General features: G+C 45.2%; 1 protein-coding gene across 1 annotated transcript; it reads right to left on the bottom strand.

Annotated features, from left to right (window-relative positions):
• Positions 1-256: 256 nt before the first annotated feature.
• NOBOX (NOBOX oogenesis homeobox) lies at positions 257-22,675 on the bottom strand. The gene is made up of 10 exons (XM_090041616.1): positions 22,664-22,675; positions 22,462-22,540; positions 15,970-16,698; positions 15,470-15,576; positions 14,803-14,924; positions 14,211-14,344; positions 7,078-7,348; positions 6,112-6,458; positions 1,255-1,614; positions 257-389 (listed from the first exon to the last, which is right to left on the bottom strand). The coding sequence occupies exons 1-10, from the start codon at positions 22,673-22,675 to the stop codon at positions 364-366; spliced, it is 2,187 nt and encodes a 728-aa protein (XP_089897742.1). The 3' UTR covers positions 257-363.
• Between the last annotated feature and the right edge of the window lie 2,133 nt (positions 22,676-24,808).

Here is a 24,808-nt window from a genome sequence, read left to right as displayed (position 1 = left end):
AAAGGTGCAGAAACAAACACTACAGGACCCTGCTTTCCAGCCACCCTTGGTATCTTTTTCCAGAATTGGCTCCATCCCCAGAATCCTCATTATCCTTCTAGTGCTCAGCAAGGTTTGATTTTGCAAGGATGACGAAGTCAGGAGATTTGCAAAAACCACAGACCAGGAGATTTTACTGACTGAAACTTCCATGCTTCTTTTCTCAGCAGGAAAACAAGAATAGTCACCAAACAAAAAGCAAACCAATAAAAAAATGCACTTCCCTTGAAAATATTAATTCTTCTTTTCTCTCTCACACTTTGCAGAGTTTAAATATTAATAATAAACAATATACTTTTCTCCTCTCTTTTTTTTTCCTCAGAGTCAGTCTTTAGTTTCATCTTTGACATCTGAAAGAAACAGAGAAAGGTGATCCCAGGACACCATGTAGAGAAGCTACCCAGGGGTAAGAGCTGGCCCAAATGTTTCAAATTTCAATACTGACAGAATTCCAAAATGATAAAATTAAAATAAAACCAAAATAAACTTTTCAAACTTTTGTAAAAACATTTTAGACATTTTCTCCCAGTGGTGGGTTTTTGGGGGTAGTTTTTTAGGGGTGGGGGTGATGATCTAAGAGAGTCATCTTCTCTTTTTTAAAAACTTAAAAGTATCTGAAAGAGAGAAATTAAAAAAAAAAAAGAGAGAAGAGGGAAAAAAAACCCACAAACACAAACACCTTTTTCCTCTAATACTCTCTGCCTAGTGGAGACTTTGCTTAAGGAAGATGGCCCAGAAGGAACCAGCTCCAATAGGAGAGACGCTATTGAAAAGATTAAGCCCTGTCATTTTCCCCAGTTATCTGCCTCTGAACCCGTTCTAGGGATTGAGCTGATTGCAGGATACGAAAAGTAATCTCTAAAAACACACAAATTTGAGAGCCCTGACTGTGGGATCTCTCCTATAAAAGCTTCTTACCTTAGCTTCCCAAACTCAGTCTTATAACCTAATCCAAAAGGAAATGCCAAGTGCTACCCATCTTAAACACAAAGCTGATCTCTAAATTCCATGGGACCAATTTCACATCAGGTACTCCATACCTAAAGCCCCAAGAGCAAGTGCACATATCTCTCTGATGAGACCGAGAACCAGTCTGGACAGCAGCCCAGAAGTGATTGTCCATCACTACCTCCTACGATACCTCTCATCTCAGAACCCAATCTAGTTTCTTCATCCCTCAGCTCCACCACAAAGTCCATACGGCCTTTCACTTACCAGGAGCACATTCCTCTTGTTTGGGGCTACTGCTGCTGCTGTCAATATTTGAGTCCTCTCTCTCAGCTGGGGTTGGCAGTTCTGGTTGTGCTAGGTGGTTTTGATATGAAGTCTGGTCAGGTGTTGCTGGTGCCTTTTCTTTTCCAGTAAATACCATAGATCCTGATGCTCCATTGGGCATCTGGAGAAAACAGGGAGCTGGCTGCATGCTTGAGGTCTGAGTGTAAGGAACCTGCTCTGTAGCATAAGTTCCTCCTGCCATGCTGGAAAATGGGACTTGTGAGCACAGCTGACTGGAGAAAGGGGGGCCCTGCATGTAGTAGTCATTCCAAGAGATGGCCTGGTAGGCTGAGATACCTCCTGGAGAGACAGCAGAAAAAGAGGGAGGGACAGAGACAAGGAAAGTGAGGAGATATATATTTGTACTCTGGTAACATCTTTCATCTGAGAATTTTAAAGCTTTAACCATCAATAGGATACTAGGAAAGTAGGGCTAGAAGGTACCTAATGAGGTCATCTAGTCCAGTCTCTTGCTCAGGGCAGGATCACCCCTCACTACACCATCCCAGCCAAGTTCTGTGTAATCTAGTCTTGAAAATTTCCAGGAATGGAGATTCCACAACAACTTTACTAGCTGGCTCAGTCAGTCATTCTTAGACTCAGAAAGTTCTTCCTAATTCCCAACCTAAACTACCTCCGACACACCTTGAGTCCATGGCTCCTATCCTTGTCCCATGTGGCCACAGAGAAAACTTTCTACCCTTTTTGTAATCTCCTTTCAGGTATTGGAAAACTGACCAAATCTCCTCTCGGTCTTCTCTTCTCCAGACTAAATAACCCTAGTTCTTTCAGCTTTTCCTTATATGCTGTGTTTTCCAGGCCTCTAATAAGTTTTGTCACTCTGTGCCAGACTCTTTCCAATGTATCCATATACTTCTTGGAGCGTGGTGTCCAAAACGGGACACAGTATTCCAGATGAGCACTGATTAGCTGAATAACTGGTAAGGTGAACAATTGATTAGCCTCACAACACCCCTGCAAGACAGAATATATGTCTACATGGCACATATGTCTGCATGGCACAATGCAGCACTGAGGCACACTATCAGAGCAGAAGCAGTACAGCCACATTAGCCTGGCACTGTACCCTGACAAACAGGGCTAATTAGCTTGGGGACAGCATTGAGCTCTATCAGTACAGCATCTCTGCATGACACTGCACTGCACTATGTAGATACACCTTCTCATTCTAAGCTGCATTGCAACACAATGTAGCATTGCATCACACAGACATATCTGAAAAGTCCAAACTAAATAAGGGAGCATTTTTAGAATTACAATTAAGGTGTGCTCAGTGCATGGGAACATAACTGTTAGACACAGCAATTAACCAATAAGTTAGAGACCTACTTCCTGGGTGTATTCAGCCAAACCAGTGACAAAAATATATGCTACTGCTTTCAATCCTGTCTGCCCTGCAGAGAACCATGAGTCTAAGCCTCCCTGTGCATTAATAGTAGAACTGTTTATTATGGATCATACGGAAGTAGGGCTGGAAAGATCTCAGGAGATCATCTAGTGCAGCCCCCAGCTCAAAGCAGAATCATATCTGACTAAATCATCCCAGCCAAGTGTCTGTCTGCTCTTGGAAAACTTCCAAGAAACCTCTCTAGGCAGCCTGTTCCAAAACTTGATCGCCCCATAGTCAGAATGTTCCCCTAATCTCTAACCTAAATTTCCCCTGCTTAAATTTTGCTGAGGCCATTGGTCCTAGCCTTGTCCCCTACAGTCATGGAGAAAAATCCATCTCCATCCTCTCTGTAATCACCCTTCAGGTATTTGAAGACCATTATCAAATCCCCTCCATAGTCATCTCTCTGGCCCCTTCTGTGTTCTGCAAACACTTATGCACATATTTTGATTTATGCACATACGTGATATGGAGTTGCTCACTTGCTGAAATAGAAGTTAATTGCTTATCACAGTATGAGCCCACTGAGAGCAGTAAGACTGCATGGGTGTCTCAATGTGGTCAGAATTTGGCCTGAAAACTCTTTATTACTGCCAGTGATGTAGAAAGCAGTAAGAGCCTGGCCTGACCTTTGGACCACAGGTGACTTTGCAAGGCAGGCAGTTAGAAGAGTAAATATCTTTTATTCTTTTAAACATGCAAACTGCCTACCATGGATATAGAAATTACTGACACAAGCCAAACAGAGAAGCACCCTACGTTGCTTTTCAGATGAAACCAAGTATAGTCGTACTCCAAGTCATGAAGTAAGTCAGGACCAGAGCTGGGGCAGGAGACAAATCCTAATTCTGTATGCTAACCACTAGACAGTCCCTGCCTACAAGCATCTCATTCTCCAAGTCCCATATCACATACAATTTTTAAACTGCCTTCAAAGATGGTAGGCCTGTGCTAATAGGGAAGTATTCGATTTGGATTCGGCCGATTCGGAGGACAGTGATTCAATCTGGAGATTCGGATCACTGTCCCGAATTGATTGGACTGAAACAACTTTGGAAGAAGATTCAGTCATTCAGATAGGCCAGGGAAGCGGTGGGAGAAGCCCCCCCATGGCCTCTCTGCCTGTCCCCAGCCTAGTCCCAGCACTTAGAAAAAGAAAAAAAAAAAAAAAAATACAAAGCCCTGCGCTCACCAGCTGCAGCAGTGGTGAATGGGGCCTCTGGGCGCTTGTGGCAGAGCCCCCCTGTGCAACGTGGGGTAGTGGGGATCACACACCTCCCACTTGGCAACTACCCCATGGCGTGGGTGCAGCACAGCTCAGCAGGGCACTGCGTGCTGTCTGGGAGCTGGGGCTGAGCAGTGTCAGGCTCTAGCTAACACGTGGAGCCACCCCAGCTCCCAGACAGCATGCAGCACCCTGGCGAGCCACGCTGCACCCATGCAGTGTGACAGCTGCCACACCAGTTGCCAGGGCGATATCCACTGGCCTGCATTGCACAGGGGTGCTCTGCCACGAGCCCTCAGATCACCTCTGCCAGAGACAGTGAGTGTGGGGCTTTTTAAAACACAAAAAACAAAAACAAAAAAAGTGTCCAGAGGCTGGGCCGGGTGGGAGATAGGGCAGGGCAGGGCAGCCATGGAGGCTTCTCCCATGGCCGTGGGGGCTCTGCCTTGCTGCCACTTGCCCAGCCAGCATGGAAGTGGGGGGCTGCAATGCAGGAGAGGCTTGCTCTGGGCAGCAGCAGGGGATAGCCCCTGCTTCCAGCGCTGCCACACCTGAATCCCCGCACCCCCCCGCCGGGCAACTTGTCCCAGCCCCAGCCCCAATCCCTGCATCCCCCCACCCCCCTTCCCTCCCCAGACTTACCAGCTGAGGGCAGCTGTCAGTTGCCTGTTTAGTCTACGGCCGAATCTCTGAAGCAGCCAAATCTTTTCCAAGCTTCTTCGAATCTATTTGGAGCTTTTATTGGTCTCCTGATTCAGACTGGGAGACTCGGTCCCCGAAAATCAGGCCAAAATCTCTTCTGAACTGAATCAGCTACCAAAGCTTCACACAGCCCTAAAGGATGGCCCAGCAGCATTGGGAACCTGTTTTCTTGGATGTCCTCCTGCTAACCATGCATTGTAGCATCTGGCTACCAAACTGCCTCTAAACTGCTCCAAGGTATTTTGTTCCCTTACAGCAATGGTTTTCAACCCGCCTAAACCCAAGGCACCCTTCATTAGATACAAGGTACCCCTTGGAAAATGCCAGCTGTTTGCCTTCACTTTCTTTTTCATTGTAGTTAAAAAGCAAAAAGTAAGAGCAATTCTGTTCCAAAGAACTCAGAAACACCAAGGAAAATCAGAATGTTTTTAACACCATGGATTCTACAGGATCCTAGGAAAGTACTGGAAGGGACCTCATGAGGCCATCTAGTCCAGGCCCCTGCTCAGGATCCTCCCTCTCTAAATCATCCCAGCCAACCTACTGTTAAAAATTTCCATGGATGGAGATTCCACAACTTCTCTAACTAGCCTATTTCAATGCTTGATCACCCCCATGGTCAGAAAGTTCTTCCTGTGTAGCTTCCTGTTCCCTGCACACCTAAGAGTGCTAATATTGCATGACACCTCATGGCACCCTTAAAAGGTTCTCATGGCACCCTAGTTAAGAATCACCACCTTAGAGGCACAGGGCACTTTAAGAGATGCACCCTAAAAAGGCATGTTCAGATGAGTGTACGCATGCAATTTGCGCTGCAAACCACACATGCAGGCATTCACCACACTGCTAATTTGCAGCGCAGTGTGGGGTTTTTGATGCCAGGAAATCCCAGTATCAAAAAACCATGCCAGAAACAAGCAGCGTGGTGCACATAGATGCAGTGTACTCTGTCCAAAACTAGAGCCTGGCTGGCCAGAGCAATGCTCCGGCTGGTGCCCAGGCTCTGCATGCCTGGATTGCTGCTGCTGGAGCCCTGGGAGGCCACCAGGGCCGCAGGTAAGGCTGCTGGTGCCAGCCCAGGTGCTGGCCCCAGTCTTCCCTACCCCACCTAAGGCAGTTTGTAACAAGCCAGAGTGCACATTCAGGGACAGTCCCCAGGGAAAACTAGCAGCAGCACAAATATGTGCTGCTCCTGGGGAACACGCATTTCCACTCATGGGGACAGGCCCTAAGAATTCACAACATTTGGAGCAAATTTAATCATAATTCAGGACAAAAGCACAATGGGGATGAGAAGAGGGTGGGAAGATAAGCTGTCAAGGCACAGTGGTTTCACTTCCTTCTTTTCCCTTTAGTGGTCATCCATTGAATCATTACACATTCAGGCCCTTCAGGAAAGCCCTCAGCTACCCCAGAACTTTAGGATGAGTGGAAGACCCATAGATTTAAGGAATCTCACCTGAGCTCCCTCCTGGCTGCTGTAAAAGGAACTGTTCCCCTACATGGTTCTGCAGATACCCTCGGGGGACACCTGCTGCACCATAGGTCACAATCCCACCACTGCCAGCCAAGTTGAAGAAAGTTGGATTGGACTCGCTAGGTGTAGCTGACATGAGGCGGACACTGGGAAGCATGTCACTGGCTAGGTGGACCGGAAAGTGGTGGTACTGGGAGACCTGGTGCTGCTGGGGATACTGGGGCAGCGGATAATTTCCAGACTGGTTACTGTACTGGTAGTATGGGGTCTCCAGGTTGGCTCTGGGCTCCATCTGGTCAAGGTAGCTGCAGGATGATGGGGAGTTGACCCTGCAGAAGACAAAAAGAAAATGAGTCACAAATTAAAGCAAAGTGGCCTGTTAAAGCTATCTAAACTAGAGAAGAGTCAAATCTTCTCCTGACACCCCAAAGGCCAGCTGATATCTACCGAGGCTTTCCAACTCCCAGGCACAGGGCAAGAGCAGATGGTGACCCATGAGCAGAGATGGAGTTGAGACAGGGGGTACACTGGCAAGGAAGTGGCAACTGCTGCTGCTTTTTTTCCTAGTCCCCCTCCCCCTTGGCCTCCTTCATATGTACTCCCATCCACATTGCATCCTCCTTTAAGGATTGCTTTTCTCTAATTAGAGATCTCTCCTTTCCCACATATATCTATGACTTCAACTGAGCTCTCCTGAGAGATACCCCTTTTCCAATATTTAGGCCCCTCCACTCCACGTCCCACCATTCACCATGTCATTTGGACCCTCTGAAAGAATCTCCCTTTCTTTTATTCTCAAGGCCCCACACTCTTTTTGGTGTGTACACACCCAATTCTAGTTCTGTTTACCTAAACACTTTCCTGCCCCCACATCTAGTTGCCTACTCCCCAGGCCAGGCTGTAGCTTTTGCTCTTCCCCTCTCTTGAAGGGCTTTTTATCTGCTATACCCTTGACTCTGGAAGCTGTAAGTGAAGGCCTCCCTGGAACTGTTTTTTTGGCTGGAGGGGCTGCATTCACTCTTGGGAGTGTCCAGCATCAAAGGAACAATATGATTGCTTGGATTGAAGGTCAGACTGAGAGGGAGACTGGCCCTGCGAATAGGTGGTGGGCTGAGAATTGTGGGAAAGCACTCCATCCTGCTGGAACTGAAGCTCCCTTGGGATAGAGCTTTTGTTTGGACTGTTTCATAAGGCGCCACCACTCCAGTAACTGAAGAGACTGTGAAGAAAAAAAAAGAAAAATGAGCTTGGGTCATATAGAAAGCAAAATAGGCATCCAAATGGGTCCTGAAGGCATTCAAAGTGGATGGTTGAACTGCCTCAGGTGGCAGTCTATTCCAGACCTTGGGGGCTCAGATAGTAAAGAAGTTCTTCCTTATGTCCAGCCTGAATCAGTCACAGCAGAGTTTGTGACTGTTCAATCTTGTCATCCCTTGGGGTGCTCTGGTGAACAGATGTTCTCTCAGATCCTGATGAACACCCCTGATAAAACTTATAGGTGGCACCAGATCACCCCCAAGTCTGTGCTTTTCTAGGCTGAAGAGTCCCATGGCTCTCAGCCTCTCATCATAAGGTCTATTTTCCTGACCTCTGATCATGCACACGGCTCTTTTCTGCACCCTCTCCAGCTTCTCCACATCCTTTTTGAATTGTGGAGCCCAAAACTGGACACAGTACTCCAGCTGTGGCCTCACCAAGGCCAAGTACAATGGGAGAATGATGTCCTGGGATTTGTTTGAGAAGCGTCTATGGATGCAAGTCAGTGTTTTGCTCGCTTTACTAGCTGCAGCATCATGTTGAAGGCTCATGCTCATGACCCAAGTCCCTTTCCTCTGTAGTGCTAACCAGAGTAGCACTGCCGAGCCTATAAGGATGCTGCAGGTATTTCCTCCCATGGTGGAGAACCTTGCATTTTTCAGTGTTGAACACCATCAGGTTCTCATCCACCTATTTCATGAGCCTGTCAAGATCTGCCTAGATCACCCTCCTGTCCTCAGGTGTGGATGCTTTACTCCAGAGTTTGGTGTCATCAGCAAACTTGGCCAGTTGGCTTCTGACACCAATGTCCACATCCATTGCTGAAGATGTTAAACAGTATGGGCCCTAGGACAGAGCCTTGAGGGACCCCACTAATGACTGCACACCAAGACAATTGGCTTCTGTCAATCACTACCCTCTGGGTCCAACCATGGAGCCAGTTCTCCAGCCAGTGGATCATGGTGAGGTCGAGGCTGCTGTTAGCCAGTTTTGCCAAGAGGTGATCGTGGGATACCAGAATAAAGGCTTTTTAAAAAAAGGTCAAGATATATGACATCAGCCTCTTCCCCCTTGGCCAGGTGATAGGTCACCTGGTCATAAAAGGAAATGAGATTGGTCAAGCAAGACCTACCTGCAACAAACCCGCAGGCATATCCAGCACAGAACTCCATCCTTTCGATTCTGCTCTGATGCATTGTGAAATGTAAGGACCCACCCAAATCCACCACATTTCTAACTACTTTATTATCCCCTCCTTGGGCAACCTTGCTGGGCTTCAGGATCAAGCCCAAGGTCATATCTTGTAACATATATGTAGAATCCTGCAGGATCCAGAAAGTTTTCTTCTGCTGTGGACTTGGCAAAAGTTTCATTTTAGAAACAAACATTGTGTTATCGGCCCAAGAGGGAAAGATGGGCAGATTTAAATGTTTCTTCTCTTTGCTTAGTGGCAAGCAATTAAACTACTAGAAGCTTGAGGCCATGTACAAGCCTAATTTGCCAGCAGGATCACAATAGTTAGGCATTCATGCATGCCAATTGTTAGGTTCAGCAAGATCCTTAGAAGCAAGTTCCTAGTTTACACACCCAATCACAAAATTCAGGCACACAAGCATACATGTATCCAACCCTGTTTCCAGAGAGGCAAATACAGCATGCTTGGACTGAAATTTCTACTGGCTCAAGTTAACAATTATCACCTATTAGATAACTTTGTTAGCATTTGTCACTGACTATGTGAGGTTTCCACAAAGCCTGTTCTTTGTTCTAGGTACTCATGTTCGGTTTTCAAGTTATTGACTTTGGCACTCTTAATCAATCCTTTCACTTACTTCCAGTATAACAGACTCCACCCTATACAAGTTTTTCATTATATCTTCAAAACTAACTTTTTTATACATTTTCTAATGACCCAATTAATGGCTTTATATGTTTTAATGTAATCCAATTTTGAGGAAAAAGTTACCTTCAGCAGGAGGCTGAACCATGTGACTTCTATCTTGGGTTCTCTTCTTATCACTACAGTGAACTCTGCTGCTGGTTTAGTAAACACACAGACATGCACACACAAACTGATGTGTATATTATCAAAGCATGGCTCTTTTATGAAAACTAAAAATAGTACTTTCTTCCCAAAAAGATCTGTTTTTTGAGTGCATTCAGTCATGTCTTTAGGTTCTTCAGGTACATAACAGAAAAAGAACGAGGGTCCGATTGTTTAATCTATTAGGCATGTAAGTGGGTTTAGGCATCTAAGTGCAATTCTATTCCACCCTGTTCAAGTACCTGAAAAACAGTTAATGTAAAAGGCTAGTAGGTCCTCATCCACCTTGCTGCTTGCAACTCAATTTTAAAGTGTGAGATAATGGTGTTTAATAAAGTAGGTGCAATAACTGATTTTCAGAAGTAGAACAGGGTGGGATAGAATTGTATTTAGGCACCCAACTCCATTTATATTGTGAATAGGTAAAATAGAACCTGTCCCAAAGAAAAAGAAACAGGACCACTATGCAGTGGTGATGGAGAATGAAATTAAGGATAATCTAGGTATGGCCCAAAAGCTAAATGAATACTGTGTCTTAGTTTTCAGTAAAGACAATGTTAACCATGTCAGCAAAGGCAAGGTGGACAACAGGAAGGAGAATATGGAAATGAAAAGTACCACAAGCAAAGTAGAAGCAAAACTGTGCTCAAGTCAGACAGGACTGGGGACTTCCTGTCACAGGATATGGAAAAAAAAGAGAAAGACTCATGAAAAGCTGATCCATTACTGGGTATTTAATACAAGTCTGAAAAGTGGTGGATGGAATTATATGGTGGGAGAACAGCAAATGTGGTACTTATATTTAAAAAGTAAGGAACAAAAAGTCATCTGGGCAACCCCAGGACCACTGATTTGACTTCAAGAATATGCAAAGCTTTAGAACAGATTTTGAATGAAAGGATTATTAGAGACATGGAAGAAAACAGAAAAAGGGATGAAAAAGAATATGCATTTACCAAAGATAAACTGTGCCAGGCTAATCTCTGAGCTTTTTCTTTAAACAAGATAAAGAATAAGGAGAAGAGTTCATTTTGTCTCTCTGGACTTCAGGAGAGCATTTCATATGGTGTCACATAATATTTCATGTGGAGCTGAGCTGAAGAAGTTATGGGCTTTAGTAGCAAAACTGGCTACCAGAGACAAAAATGGATGGTGTTGAAAAGGGAAGTTTCAGATTGGAGAGAGATAACTAGTGAACTTCAAGAAATAGTTTTAGGAATGATTTTGTTTAATATTTTTTATTTATGACCTTTACACACTAATGAGCTTGCAGATGGAATCTGATGGCAACACAAAGATGGGAGGCATCATCAATAGTGAGGATCTTCTATGGGAAGAGATGCATCCTTCAAGCCAAAAAAACCCCAACAAAAACCAAATTTAGTATTACCAACAAACACAAGATTACCCACTGAGGGACTAAACAACAAAAACTCCTGCTAATAAGCAAGAAACTTCTGGACAAAAATGGACAAAGAAAAAAAGTCCTGGGTGTACTAACTGCAAGTTTTAAAAAGGCAGATGTGCTTCCGTGATGCACCAATTAAGGGATGTCTCATAGGGATAGGGAACCACAAATGCCATTGTACAAGGCACTTCTGAGTCCATAACTGGAATTCTGTATACAAGTCCAGTCAGCTGTGTTAAAATAGTAATACTAATAATGATGATAGTAATACTCAAATTGTAACAAGGTACAAAGAAGGAAAATTATGATAAACAGGAGAACGGGTTGCCTCTTGCATGACGGTGACCAGAAGAGCTAGTCTCATTTAGCTTAGCAGGACAACAGAGAAAGGATATGATCATAAGAAAGTAGGCCCAAAAGGGTCATAGAATCATAGACGTAGGGTCGGAAGGGACCTTGTAGATCTTTGAGTCTGACCCCCTGCCTGGGCAGGAGAAAAAACTGGGCTCAAATGATCCCAGCTAGGTAGGCATCAAGCCTCCTCTTAAAGACCCCCAGGGTAGGAGCCAGCACCACTTCTCTTGGAAGTTGGTTCCAGATCCTAGCCGCCCTGGCTGTGAAGTAGTCCTTACACGTTCATCTAGTCCAGCCCCCTGCTCAAGGCAGATGCCTCCTGACTAAGCCATCCTAGCCAAGTGTCAGTCTAACCTGCTCTTGAAAGTTTCCTGGGATGGCAATTCTAGTCTCTCTGGGTAGCCTGTTCCAGTGATTGACCACCCTCATATTGAGAAAGTTCCTCCTAATCTCCAACCTAAATTTCCTCTACTGCAGTTTGAGGCCATTGTTCCTAATCCTATCCCACATCACCATAGGGAAAGGATCACCTTCACCCTCTCTATTATCAAATTTCTCTCAATATTCTTTTCTCCAAACTGCTGTCTACGAGTACATTAGGGTTACAGTAAGCACCATGAAAGGAAATAAGCTATTTAAAGCTAAAGGACAAAACTGGTAGAACAAAGAAAGACGAACTGACTGTGAATTCAGTCTGGAAATTAGGAGGAGATTTCTAGCCAAGAGAACAGCCAGATTCTGGAACAGCCTCCCTATCAGAAAAGGAAGGGCAAGAAGCCAAACTAGTTCTAAGATACAGCTGGATACATTTCTGAAGGAGATTTGGCACCTGCAATGGCAAGGACCAGACCTGATGACCCAGGAAGTCCCTTTAGGTCCTACATTTCTCTCCCTTGATTTTACAAGGCAAAAATCAGTTCTCAATGTTCTTTGCTCCCATGAGCCCTGTCATACCAAGAGTTCAAAGGGAATGGGCTGAACATTTCCCTATGCTGCATATTCAGCCACTTAGTCTGTTCTGAGGTAGTAGCAGACAACTCAGGTGGCTGAGGGTTCAGTCCAAAAGGCAATCTGTTTTCTACTGTCCTTTTTTTTTAAGGGTTTCAAGTATGGGGCTCCACTGAGAACCCTCCCCGCCCCCCCTTCTGTCCTATACAGCACAAGAAGAGTATGAACAGGACATTTTTCTTTTAAAAAAAATACTTTGCAACTACTGCATTTTCTGAGAGAAATCGATGCTGAAAGATAAGAGGTGTACCTCAGGTTTCTGAGAAGGGAGAAAGCACGCAGACTAGACAACGTGGCTACAGTTAGATGGAATGAAGGTTGGGCTGTTTGGTCTCTGTGGGAGAGGTTTCCTTTCTTGACTACATAATGCATCTGTGAAACTTCTGTGCCTCCCTATGTTCATCTGAAGATCATTATGGGCACATCTGTATGCTTTGTCTGCTCAATTTCTTTGAATAATTGCCCATATTCTCAGCTTCTTGGACTTTGAGATTATTTTATTAAGAGCAGGACTCATTCTGGAAAACATCACATTTTTCTAAATGCATGGCAATGTTTGCTGTGCTGCAACAAGATGAGGAAATGTGCAAATCAACAAGTGGAATCACAGCATTGAGACTCAGAGTCCTGACCTCTGGACCACTTCTCACAGATACAGTCATATGACAAAAGGCCTGCACTGTATGAGGGAGCATTTTTTATTTATGTATTTATTTATTTACTTACTATAATACAGATTCATAAACTAAAAAAGTTTCTGAAACTTGTACAGACCGATTGACACCCTTTTTAAGTTTGGTTTTCTGCATCCCCAGTAGTTATTCTGTGCCAAAAATATTCCCTTTCTTCTTGCTTTGCTTACTTGTTTTCCAGTTGTCAAGGAGAAATTGTTTGCAATGCATTAAAAAAACCCACAAACTTCTCCCATTGGGCTACTCTGTTTTTGTTGCTCCCCCAAGTCAGTTGTTCCTAACTGTAGTTAGCAAGGGGGTATAAATATGGAAGTGAAATTAGTAAAAGGGGATAACCGATGCTGAATATCAGGAACAACAATGCTTGCTTACAATACAACCAAACAATACAGCTCATTCTCTGGAAGTGGCAGAACACTTACTGCTTTTGGCAAATTTTAAAACTACACTGCATACCAGAAAAGGTGTTGTTGGAAACAGACTTCATGAAACAGACAGGCCCTGAAGGCAGGGAATGCACAGTAACAAGTCTTTTTTCTTGCTCTATTTGCAAGGATTCTCCAAAGACAAGCTGCACCCCAGACAAAAAAAAAACCTGATCCCACAGCACAGCCTATTGGCTTCCTATAACATTGCAATCAACATTAAATAAGCTTATTACAGACAAGGAGGCCTTACCATTCACTTCCACCCCTAGGGATCCATCATATGAGCATGGTGAATGTTTTGGGCCAACAGAAGAGCCAAAGCCCCTTCTAGGGGACATGAAGGAGGTGGACAAGTAAAAAAAAATGTGGTGATGTTTAAAGTATCAAAAAAGAGCTGCACTGAAGGAAGTAGTCCTTTGACCCAGCATCTCAGAGAGATGCTACTATCACAAGACATCTCTTTGCACATTTTATCCTTCTGTGAGCATCTCAGCCTCTATGCAGGGTGTACATTTGTTATTAGAAATGTGAACACCCAGGGCAATCTATGTGTGACCATTCAGGGGAATACCACCAGTGGTGGTGGAATCTAACCCCTAGCCTAGTGGGAATAAGAAATGAGGCTGATCATATCTCCCTATATAGCTACAGGCCAAATCTTGTGCTCCTAACTGAGACTTCAGCCTGGATAGGGAAAACAAAACTGGATCGTCCACACTAAGGCAGGGCCACTCCAGCATAGCAGTGAATTCCCTGGATGGGGAACACAACAGGAGCATACTAAATCCAGCTCACAGATTCTGGCTAGTGGGAGGACCTGGACAACCTTCTCCAGGATGCGTTCAGAGACCTGTAGGCACCAGTTATTATGCTGTGAATAGGAGCCTCACCTGTGGAGGAGACAAATGGAGCAGTCTGCCCACTGAGCATGCTAGGATTGGTCTCAGCTGTAGTATCCATGTTGAGCATGGCAGACTGGTCATGAATGATGTTAGGCAGTGGAGGCATAGGCAGAAGAGATGATCTGGAGGTAGATGGAAAGGACATAAAAAGGTAATGATGGAACTGAGGGCAGAAGATGACAATACCCACTCTTGGAACATCCCTCACCTTCTCTCTTCAGAAAATCCTTACTCCATTCTCATTCACCTTTACTTCCCCCTGCCTTTTCTCCTGAACATTTACAGCTGGGTCAACAGAGAACAGCCCTTCACACAAACCCAGAGTGAATTCAGACTTCTGGAACCAGAGTAATCCACCTTTGCTTCCCAGCCAATGAGCCCCTATAAGACTTCAATCCCCTCCCTAAATCCTTATCAGGCGGTGGGCAGAAAAAGAAGGAAAAGCAGAGCAGAGATCTCTCCCTTGCTGATATGATGTAAGAGTTGGGGTTGGCATGAGAACAGAGGACAGGGGGGAAGGAAAGGTCCCATCCATAAGTACTTGGCCATGAGAAATGGAGGGTGTGGAGAGGTCTCTCACCCATAAGTGCCTGACCCTGTTGGAGCTGACAGAGTTGTTGTTAGTGCTGGGCATTTCTTGGTCTCTTTTACAGTCAGTTTCTCCATTTTCCTCCACTTTGCTCTGCGGTTCTGAAACCAGACCTGATGGAGAGAAAGGAAAATCCAGGGAGGACATCTTCTGTCCCTTCTTCCCAAGCCCTTTGTGACACGAACAGGAATTGTCTCCAGAATCAAATCATGAATCTGGTCCCAGCATCTCATCCCTCTGCCAGTAGCCAGATGGCTCTTCTCAGGAGATAGAGTGGGCCAATTTCTAACAGCCAGTCCCCGCATGGATGCCCTTCAGGGAAGGACCTGTCAGAAGGAAGGTCTCCCCTAAAGCCGCACTGACCCTGCAAGTATCTCCAGTAGGAAGATAGAGAGGCTAAGAAAGAAGCCTGCTCTCACCTGCATCCTTTCTTCCAACAGCGTCAAGTATCACCTTAAGGGACAGGAATATGTCAACAGCAGACCCCCTTGATATCCCCTTTGGTTGTGACACTTTCCTAGCTTCCCGCTTCTTTGCTCATTGCTAACTGCATTCTCCATCCATTTTTTATGAGCTTCCCCCTCCCACTACACACAGCTCTTCTCCTTGCCCCCCCCCCTTGTTTGAGTGCACTGCCTATTATCTATGAGAGACTCACCATGATGCGCTGTGGTGTCACACCGATCACAGCAGCAATCTCCTTCCTCTTCTCATTGTCAGGGTAATGGTCTTCCTGGAACATCTTCTCCAGCTCCTCTAGCTGCTCTGGAAAGGAAGTATTGTGGCATGAGACAAGCAGAGAGCAAGATATGGACAGAAAGAAAGGGGAATAAAAGAGAAACCTGAGTTAAAATAGTTGACAAATTATATAAAAGGCAACTAAAATAAAAAGATTGTGCAGATTAAAATAAATAAAAGCCTCCTAAAGTGGAATGAAGTGCATTGCTAACAATACTTTATGCACAATGCAGGTAGCAACAATCCAGGTTACTTCACAGAGATGTTGCTGGGCATTCAGCAAATTAAAACTTACTGTGCAAATAGCAGCAGCTAGCACAATCCTCAGTCTCCTAGTCGCATCTCAAGATCTCCCCAGAAATACCTGTGCAACAGCCAGCATAAAGGTCATTATCTGCCAGCTGTTTCCCCAGCACCTACCTGTACTGTAGAAAGTGCGTGTTTTCTTCCTGACAGGTGGCAGGACTTCTGGATTCTCAGGTGGCCCTTTTCTCTCCTTGACTGCATCCTGGGCACTTCCAGTTTCCTGGACTGCGGGTGCCTTGTGGAGCTCCTGAGATGCAGTGCTGGATACAGCACATCTGGCTGATCTACGGGTGGCATTGCTGAGGCTCAGGTTTGGGTCCACATCTGGGAACTGCACATGGCTGTAGAGATTGCCTGATACAACTTTGGCTGCCTTCTTGGAGCTGGCTCCGCTGTTGCCAACAATTTTCTTTTTCTTGGTCACCTTTTCTATCTTGTCAGGGTAATACTTCTCTGCTGGTTTGTGGCACCCTGGCTGGTTTGGTAGCTCCTGGGCAAACATATCTTCTGGGGCTGGAAGCACAGAACCAGTGTCACCAAAGAAAGGGGGCAACTGCCCACACATGGTGGTAAAGTTAAGCTGACAGTCCAGGGCAAGTTGGGGCCTGGCAGGTGACTGAGCAACCTGCACCATGCAATAGCTTCCATTTCCTTCTTCCTTCTTTACAGGGTCAGCCTTCTCTCCTGTTTCAAGGCTACTTTCAGACCCATCTTTTATGATCAGAGTGTGGAACGCAGGCTGCGTGCTATCTCCTCCATCACACTCACTGGCAGAGTCTACAAGGTGCTCGGTGTTTAGCAAGGACTCTTCCCCCTCTTGTTTTCCCTCTGTCTCCTTGACTGCTGTGAAGCAAAATATACACAATAAGGGCGAAGTTACATGTTACAGTTATAGCTGGGATGCTTGAGGACTACAGATTGCTCATTTCATCTCTGTGGATGAAGTTATTTTAACAGGAGCTAAGTCACATGGCCCAGAGTTAACCCTCGCATAACTGTGGCATAACTCTGAGATGCTCAGAGGCAATTAGCATGACTTAATGAGCTTAATGTGTGGATGCTCACATTCTGAGTGCCTGTTAGTATGGTTTAAGTCGGGGTGGGCAATTATTTCAGGAAGAGGGCCGCTTACTGAGTTTCAGCAAGCCACCAAGGGCCGCATGACAGGCAGCCAGGGGCAGATATATGTTAATTTTCTAAATGTTTAGGGGCCCTGTGGGCCAGATAGGATGGCCCGGCGAGCCGTTTAAGTGTAATGTCCAACTTCACCCTAATATAACTCCTGTTGCCTAATTCAGGTGGACCTGGGCAGCATGAGAAAGCAAGCACTGTACAGGGAAGCTCATATGAAGAGGGAAAATACTGCAGGGGGAAAGAAAGAAAATAATGAGAGCCATGAACATTGAAGAAGTTCGCAGAATCCTAAAAGAACATTGTGGCAAAAATACAAAAAGCGAGGATGGCATTGGGAAGCTGTTGCAAAGAACAAGCAACTGCCTGGAGAGACATTTCAAACATCCAAGAACAAAAAGAAAAAAAAAAATGCATGCTACCAAGGAAAGGACTGTTTAAACCAATATGGTTGGGGATGAAACAGAAGAAAGTGTTTCATAAATGCATTAGAGAAAAAGAAGGTCCATTAAATAATAAATAAAGAGATGAGACAAAAATGATGACAAAGACATATTGAGACACTGAATGTAATTTTAGAAGGGGAGTTGAACAAGAAAAATAAAAGGTAGACAAGCTTTCTTACCTGGAAAAGGCAATTATCTGTTGCACAGCATCAATTTCTAACTAAGTAGGTTTTTATTTACAGAACACTTGAACCGAAGGGAGAATCCAGTGGAATTGAACAAGCTTTAGAGAACCAAAGGCAGGTTAGATTTCTGTTAGTTTCCACACCTGAAAGTGTCAGAGCACTTAAATATAAAATATACATCCAAGCTCGGAAATGAGAGAGCTAATCAGTGTGAAAGTGTTAAGGATACAGAAGTGCCTGACCAATGCTCAGGGTGAGCAACAGTATCCAAAAAAGTATAAACTATGCAATGACAATTGTTCAACAGATGCATCAGAAAAAAAGATATCAAATCAAATAATTAAATATGCAATTTGTATCATAATGAAACAGCAACTATGGGTGGGACATTATTATATACTGACTTTGTACAGCTGAAATAGCCTGCCAATTGTCTCAGTAGAGAAGATCGGAGAGAACCCTATATCATATACTTCTATTCTTGAGAAACAGTCACTTTGTTTTACAAACAGATTGAACATATTTACCAAAATCCACATCTTCAGATGTGTACACTTTTATCTGGCTACGAAAGCGGCGGGGGGGGACAAACAAACAACTTTGCTCCGTTTGGATTGCAGATGATTAGCTAAGATTTCAGATTTAGCTATCTAACAAGAAAATGTGACCTAAAACTCACTTCTTTGGAGCCTGTCTTCTCTGTCCTAAACACAAATAAATTTCATGACCAAAGTAGATCTGTTTCCTGTTTCATTTTGTTATTTAAACGCGTAGGAATCTAACAATGTTATTAGATGGGAACAATACCATGGTCCCTTTGACTAGATGCCAGACTTGTCTGTAAGAACCTAGTTCATTTTTCCACAAGACAATTAAAGAAAAAAAAAAAAAGTATTGTGTGGAATGAAGATATGGGTAAGAAGCTTGCAGCTGCATACAACTCATGTTACACAGCAGTAAAGGGGTTATAAGAACCTAAGAAATTAAATGTCATTTATTGGGTCAGACAATAGGTCTGTCAAGCCTTGTATCCTGTTATACAGGTCCCCTCTAGAAACCAAGGAAGTTAGTAGTTTCCATGTGGGCTCACGTCCATATCTGCACGTACATTAAATAGGCCCATGTCACACAGCAATAGAGGGTGGATGCTGGGTGGGGGGTGCACAGGACATGCCCAGAATTTTCTATTCCCTGCTCCTCTACCATTGCAGCTTCCAGCTTTTGGAGGTTTAGCAAGTTGTAATGCAGAGGTTGCACCCCCTATCTACTGTATTCCATACCTACTTACAGACCTTTCCTTCAAGAACTGATTCAATCCCCTTTTGACCTGGGTTAAGCTACCAGCCCCCCCACAGCATCTTATGGCCACAAGTTGACTACTCAGTGTGAGAAAGAGCTTATTAATTTTAAACCTACTACCCAGATTTTCATTGCATGTCTCCTAGTTCTAGTCCTGTAAACAGTACTAGTAAACCAAAAAAAAAAAAATCCCTCTGTACTATCTCTGCACTATTTAAGATCTTGTATACCTCTCCCCTTAAGTATCTCTTTACTAAGCTGAAAAGTCATAGCCTAGCATCTCCTTATCCCCAAACATCTTGTTTGCCCTTTTTCATATCTTTTCTACGGTTTCTATATTATTATGGTGTGGGAACCACCCTGCATATGGTATTCAAAGTGTGAATATGCTAATACACACTTAGCAAAACACTGAATTTCATTTGCCTTTTTGTTACCCGTTTGGCTCAACTGAGAGATCCTACTTCTTCACATAATGTTGTGTCATCTGCAGACTTGGCCACCTCACTATTCACCCAGCCCCTTCCCAGGTCATATAGGATTATATTAACAGCTCTCACTGGTACTGAGGATGAAATAATATACCCTGGCAGTGCATGTCAGACAGCCAATGGGAATATAGACTGAGCAAGCCAGAAGCTAGGGGTTTTTTTAATCCCCATCATCTCCATAGTACAGGTTTCCCGTACAGGTTTCCCTCACTTTATGCTATTCATGTGTTCCTGGAAAACGGCACATAACTCAAGTTTACGTAAAGGGAACCCACTTTATAACTTAACAAATACAGATACATTCCAAGACCTCAATTGTATTGACCCCAGACCCATTTCTACCGCTTTTACAAGAGACTTTTGGTTCTCACCATAGCATACAATATACACAAGCACAGGGCACTATCATAATGGGGATCCCAACTACTGAAACACGCATCACAAACAATGAGTGAGGAGCACAGATCCATGCAGGAGACTATATTTTGGTGCACATCACTCCCACAATGCAGCGCACAAAGCAGCTGACTGCAGGCTTCCACCACACCGCTTGCATAAAAGTGAATTAACCCTGCATATAAATGCATTTTTGGTATAAAAAGGGTCATTGCATAAGAGCAAATTTGCACATGCAGAGCCCATGCAAGGGAAACCTGAATCTGAGCACGTTACAGCTGTGTAGTAAATTAAATGACTAACATTCATTACTCTGTGGTTCATTCTATCTTGTCCTTTCCACAGGGACAAAAAAAATAAATCAATCAATCTTGCAGGCAGAGTAGAATTTCTTGTTCTGCCTTTAAAGTTCTGTCCATAAACTATTAAAGGTTTATGTTACAAAGGGCGGGTCCAAGTATGTACATACTACCCTTGGAGCACAAGGTGGCAATGCTGCAGATAGTCCTTGCCTCCATGGGAGTTTATTCCCTGGCCTCAAGTCATCCCCAGGGCTCAATAAGGCCAAATGAAAAGTCCTGCACTTAAGATGGAACAATCCTATGCACCAGAACAGGCAAGGGATCAAATGGCTAAGGAGCAACCCTGCAGAAAATGACTTGGGTGTTACAGTGGATAATAAGCTAAAGATAAGCCAATGGTATACCCTTGCTGCAAAAAGGGGTAACAGCATATTGGCCTGCATTAGTAGGAGCACTGCCAGCAGATTAAGGGAATTGATTCTTCCCCTCTATTTGGCTCTGGTAAGGCCACATCTGGAGTCCTGTGTCCAGTTTTGGGCCCCCTACTACAGAATGTGGACAAATTGGAGAGCAGAGCAAAGAGAAATTAAAGTGTTTAGAGGGCTGGGGCACATAACTTCTGAGGTGAGGCTGAGGGAACTGGGCTTATTTAGTCTGCAGAAGAGAAGACAGGGCATTCAGTAGCAGCCTTCAACTACCTGAAGGGTGGTTCCAAAGAGGATGGAGCTATTCTGTTCTCAGTGATGGCAGATAACAAAACAAGGAGCAATGGTCTCAAGTTGCAGCAAGGGAAGCTTAGTTTAGATATTAGGAAAAACTCTTACAAAGAGGGTAGTAAAGCACTGGAATGGGTTACCCAGGGAAGCTGTAGAATCTCCTTCCTTGGAGGTTCTTAAGATGCAGCTAGACAAAGCCATAGCTGGGATTATATAGTTGGGGCTGGTCCTGCTTCGAGCAGGGGGTTGGACTAGATGACCTCCTGAGGTCCCTTCCAACACTAATTTTCTACGATTCCATCAGTGCTCTGACACCTAGGAGAACCTCCTTTCCTGGAGTACCATTAGGAGGGTCAGCAGCAGCTCTTTCCCACAAACCTACAGAGAAGGGTCAAAAAACACATACACTGGGGACTACAGGTGTAAACAAGGAACCCATGTTGACAATACCATTTGAGGAAAAAGGTGAACCTTTATGGTAGCCACAATACACTGGTGTTCTCCCCCGGTGCCTGCTGTTATTGGTGAGAGGAGCCAGGGAACAAGACACAACAGGTGCAGCAGAACAAAACACTGGTCCATTTCTAGAGGAAGACTGAGAGACATCCACTGAAAGATGCGTGGATGTCTTGGGCATGTTCTACCCACAAGGATTTCAAACAGGTGGCCTACCAAAGGGGCTTGAGTGTGAAACATTGTTTCCTTCTCTTCAACAAGCCCTTCCTGCCCTTCCCAAACACCTGTTGCAAAGCAGGAGCAGGAACATGCTGGAGATATTTGAGGCTGGTCTGAAGCACAGTATCAAAAGGCGCTGGCTGCATGAGCCTCCTTGCACTCAGCCCATGGCCAAGATCGGGATCCTCCAGACCCAACCAGGCTGGAAAAGAGGAGAGGGCAGATGCAAGAGACACTTTTTTTGTTTTTAAATGTTCCATACAACAAGCCAAATTAGCCAAAACAAAATCCAAATCTGAGTCAGTCTAGAACTGTAAGTGACCCTGCTGCCAGCAAACATCCTCCACTCCCATCTTGGGCTTCAGATGTTCCCAAATCCTTTGGCAGGCATCCTACATGCAGGTCAAAGCCCGGAGGCTTCAGGTTTGGATGCCCCCAAATTTTGCTTGCTCTCAGCCATGAAACCCCAGGAGCAAGCTTGGGAAGAGCCTCCCATTTCCATAAAGTTGGCATAAAGCCAAGGTTAACTATGCATCACCTATGTGGGTACCATCCCATGCCTGCAGAGCGAGCGGTCTTCCCCAGTGCCACTAGGAAGCCACTGTGCCAATCATGGTATCTTCCCCTGCCAGGCAAGCATACGACTACACTTCATCTGAGCCTTCAAGAGACACCCACGAGCCACAGCAGCATGTTTTTGTACCTTACAATCCCAAGGTGATGGCAAGTCCTGGTCTCCAGGGGCCTGCCAGCCACCGCCTTCTGCATCCCCGCGGGACCACCAGTGCCTGTGGCAATGCTTGGGGGGAGGGGCACGACAGGGAGCGGTGCCCACATCAACCCGGCTGTCCTGAGGCGCCCTGGGCCTGCCCTGCTCCATGGGCAGCCCCCCACCGGCCGCAGCCAGGGCACCGGGGAGCCCCAGCGCCGTGCCCGGGATACTCCCGGTGCAGCGCGCCGCTTACCCGGGCCCGGGGGCTGCTCCGGCCGCCCAGCCATGCTCCCGGGGCTGCCCCGCCGCAGCTTCCCGCCCGCCCGCCCGGGCTGCAGCGCCGCGGCTCATCAAGGCCACCTGAGGCTGGGGCAGGGCGCTGCAAGCTGGCGCCCCCGGGGCAAGCCCTGCACCCCCCAGCCCAGCGGCTCCTGCCCTCACCGTGCGGAGCACACTTGCAGCCCCATCCCTGCCTCCCTTCCCGCGCTCGACTCCCCCTCAGACCTCCGGCCCCTGTGGGGGCTTACTTTATTTTGCTGCCCTCGGTTATTAACCTCCTCCTCCCCTCCTGTTTTCTCGTTTATTTCTCCCCCCCGGAATTAGTTAATGTGCCCCCAGCAGCCTCCCTTATTGCGGGAAGCTTGTAGTTAGCCCTGGTCATCTTTGGGTGCATGCAATAGGCCTGGCTTGGGGTGATGAGAAGGGACTCCTGTGGCTAACTGGGTCTGCCCCCCATTAAGCTAGTGCAACCTGTGCCCAAGGCGTGGGGAAAGGCTGCAGTGATGGTAGTGTTACTTCAATCCTAAGCATGTGGGTTTGATAGCCTAAAAACGGCACTCTTCCTGCCCCAGTCTGCAAGGGGTAGTCTTGGCCAACAGATGTGGAGCCACCTAGGCTGGAAGGCAAGGAGCAAGCACCAGGGAATGATAAGCTGGAGGCTGGAAGGCCTTGGTTTTTCACTCAGGTCAGGCTGGATGTTACCTGCAAGAGTTGTATTTATCAGCAGTGTTTGGAAATCACTAGTGATTCCCTAAGCATTGAGGTTTGCAGTGCAGTAAAGAGATGGAGCTCTCCTCTCTTGCCCCCCACCCCCTCCTCTGCAAGGTAGCAGCTTGGTAGCAATTACCTTGCACCCATTTCACACCTTTGCAGAGGATTACACCAGGTGCTTGGATGTACTGATTTAGACCTGACTTCTTTAAGGTCTCAGCTGTGGGCTGGTATGGGAGTGCAGGAGTTATGCTTCGACTGAGATGGTTTCAGAAGCTGAGTTCTCTCTGTCCATGTCTCCCTTGCTGCCTGTTCATAGAGTAAAAGTCATCATGCCACTGGCTCCAGCTGTAGTTTGCGTGTGTACACCCTATGTTTGTTTAGTAGACATGGTACACTGAATGGTGTTTTGCCACTTGCAAGAGCCTGAGATGGAACCAATTTCTTACAACCCATCTCCCACATGTGGATGGTGCTTTGTGTTAAATGCATGTAATAACAGAAAGCACATGTGTAAGTGTTTGTAGGGTTAGGAGAGCAGTAAGGAAGCATGAAAGAGTGTGCAAACCTGGGTCAGTTATGGAAGTGAGAAAAGTTGGCTAGCATGCTGACAGCTCCGACTGCATTTGTTTGCAACTAGGTGAGCTGAGTGTTACAAAGCACATTTGGAACCTGCAGATGGGCAGGGCTCGTACATTCATGAGCAGGAGGATATTTTGCATTTTTTCTCTGTTTTGGGATGTTCCGTGCATGAGAAGTTACACACTTTTCCTAGTGATGGAACTGGATAGCAATTTCTGATCCTTTTTAGTGTAGCAATGTCTATAGATATAGATATTGATATAGAGATCTCTCTCTCTTTCTTATATATAGTGATAGATAGATGGATCTTGCTACGCTAAAATATATAGTATCTAATTTTGGGTGCCCCTTTCAGAGTTATCTTAAGTTTCTTTGTTATAGAGAAGGGACCTTCAAACAATTATCTAGTCCAATCAGCATTGAACCTGAAATGTCGTTATGAGCACTGTGCTTTAACTAACTGAGCTAAACAGCTACACACCTGAGCAATTGTTTAGCATGTTTGTTTTTCAGGTGTTTTTTTTTAAATATAAAACTTTTTAGAATACAAAATTGAAAAGCCTGATATTTTACATGGAAACAGAAGTTTTCTCTACAGGGTCAATGAATCAACCTACCTCTGTTGCTGCTACTCCTACTACACATAAGGAAGTAGGTGAAACCACTCCAGTTTAAAGGTTCTGTTTCTACCCTACGCCTGTGAGAAAGTACAAGTAGAAAAAGTGCCATTATATCAGCTGGCAGTGTTGAGATGATACGGTTGCCTTGATGGTCCAGGACATACGTGAGAGGCGAGAATTCTTGTGGGTGATACCTTTTATTGGACCAATTGTTAGGTTTGCTATAGATTAAGGGTTCTCAACTTCCTTAGACTCAAGGCACTCTCAGAAAATCCCACCCCTTAATTTTTGCTTGATTTTTGATGATAGAAAAAGAATAGAGTAGTTCTTTTGTGGCAAACAACTCGGAAGAACCACAACAGGTCAGATGGTTTTTGACATTATGGATTCCTATTTGAAATCTTGGCA

This window comes from Crocodylus siamensis, chromosome 4 (genome assembly GCF_052110815.1).
Source record: "Crocodylus siamensis isolate JL-2025a chromosome 4, ASM5211081v1, whole genome shotgun sequence".
In the NCBI taxonomy this organism is placed as follows: domain Eukaryota; kingdom Metazoa; phylum Chordata; order Crocodylia; family Crocodylidae; genus Crocodylus; species Crocodylus siamensis.
The sequence above is the reverse complement of the archived record's forward strand: the minus strand, read 5'-3'. Positions and strand labels throughout refer to the sequence as shown.

Excerpts from the sequence above, each read along its gene's own strand:
- NOBOX (XM_090041616.1), bottom strand. Across the intron at positions 7,349-14,210 it reads TCCATTTGTCTCCTCCACAG|TCTCTTCAGTTACTGGAGTG; the intron begins GTGAGGCTCCTA and ends TTTTCTTCACAG. Across the intron at positions 1,615-6,111 it reads GCAGCCAGGAGGGAGCTCAG|GAGGTATCTCAGCCTACCAG; the intron begins GTGAGATTCCTT and ends CTGTCTCTCCAG.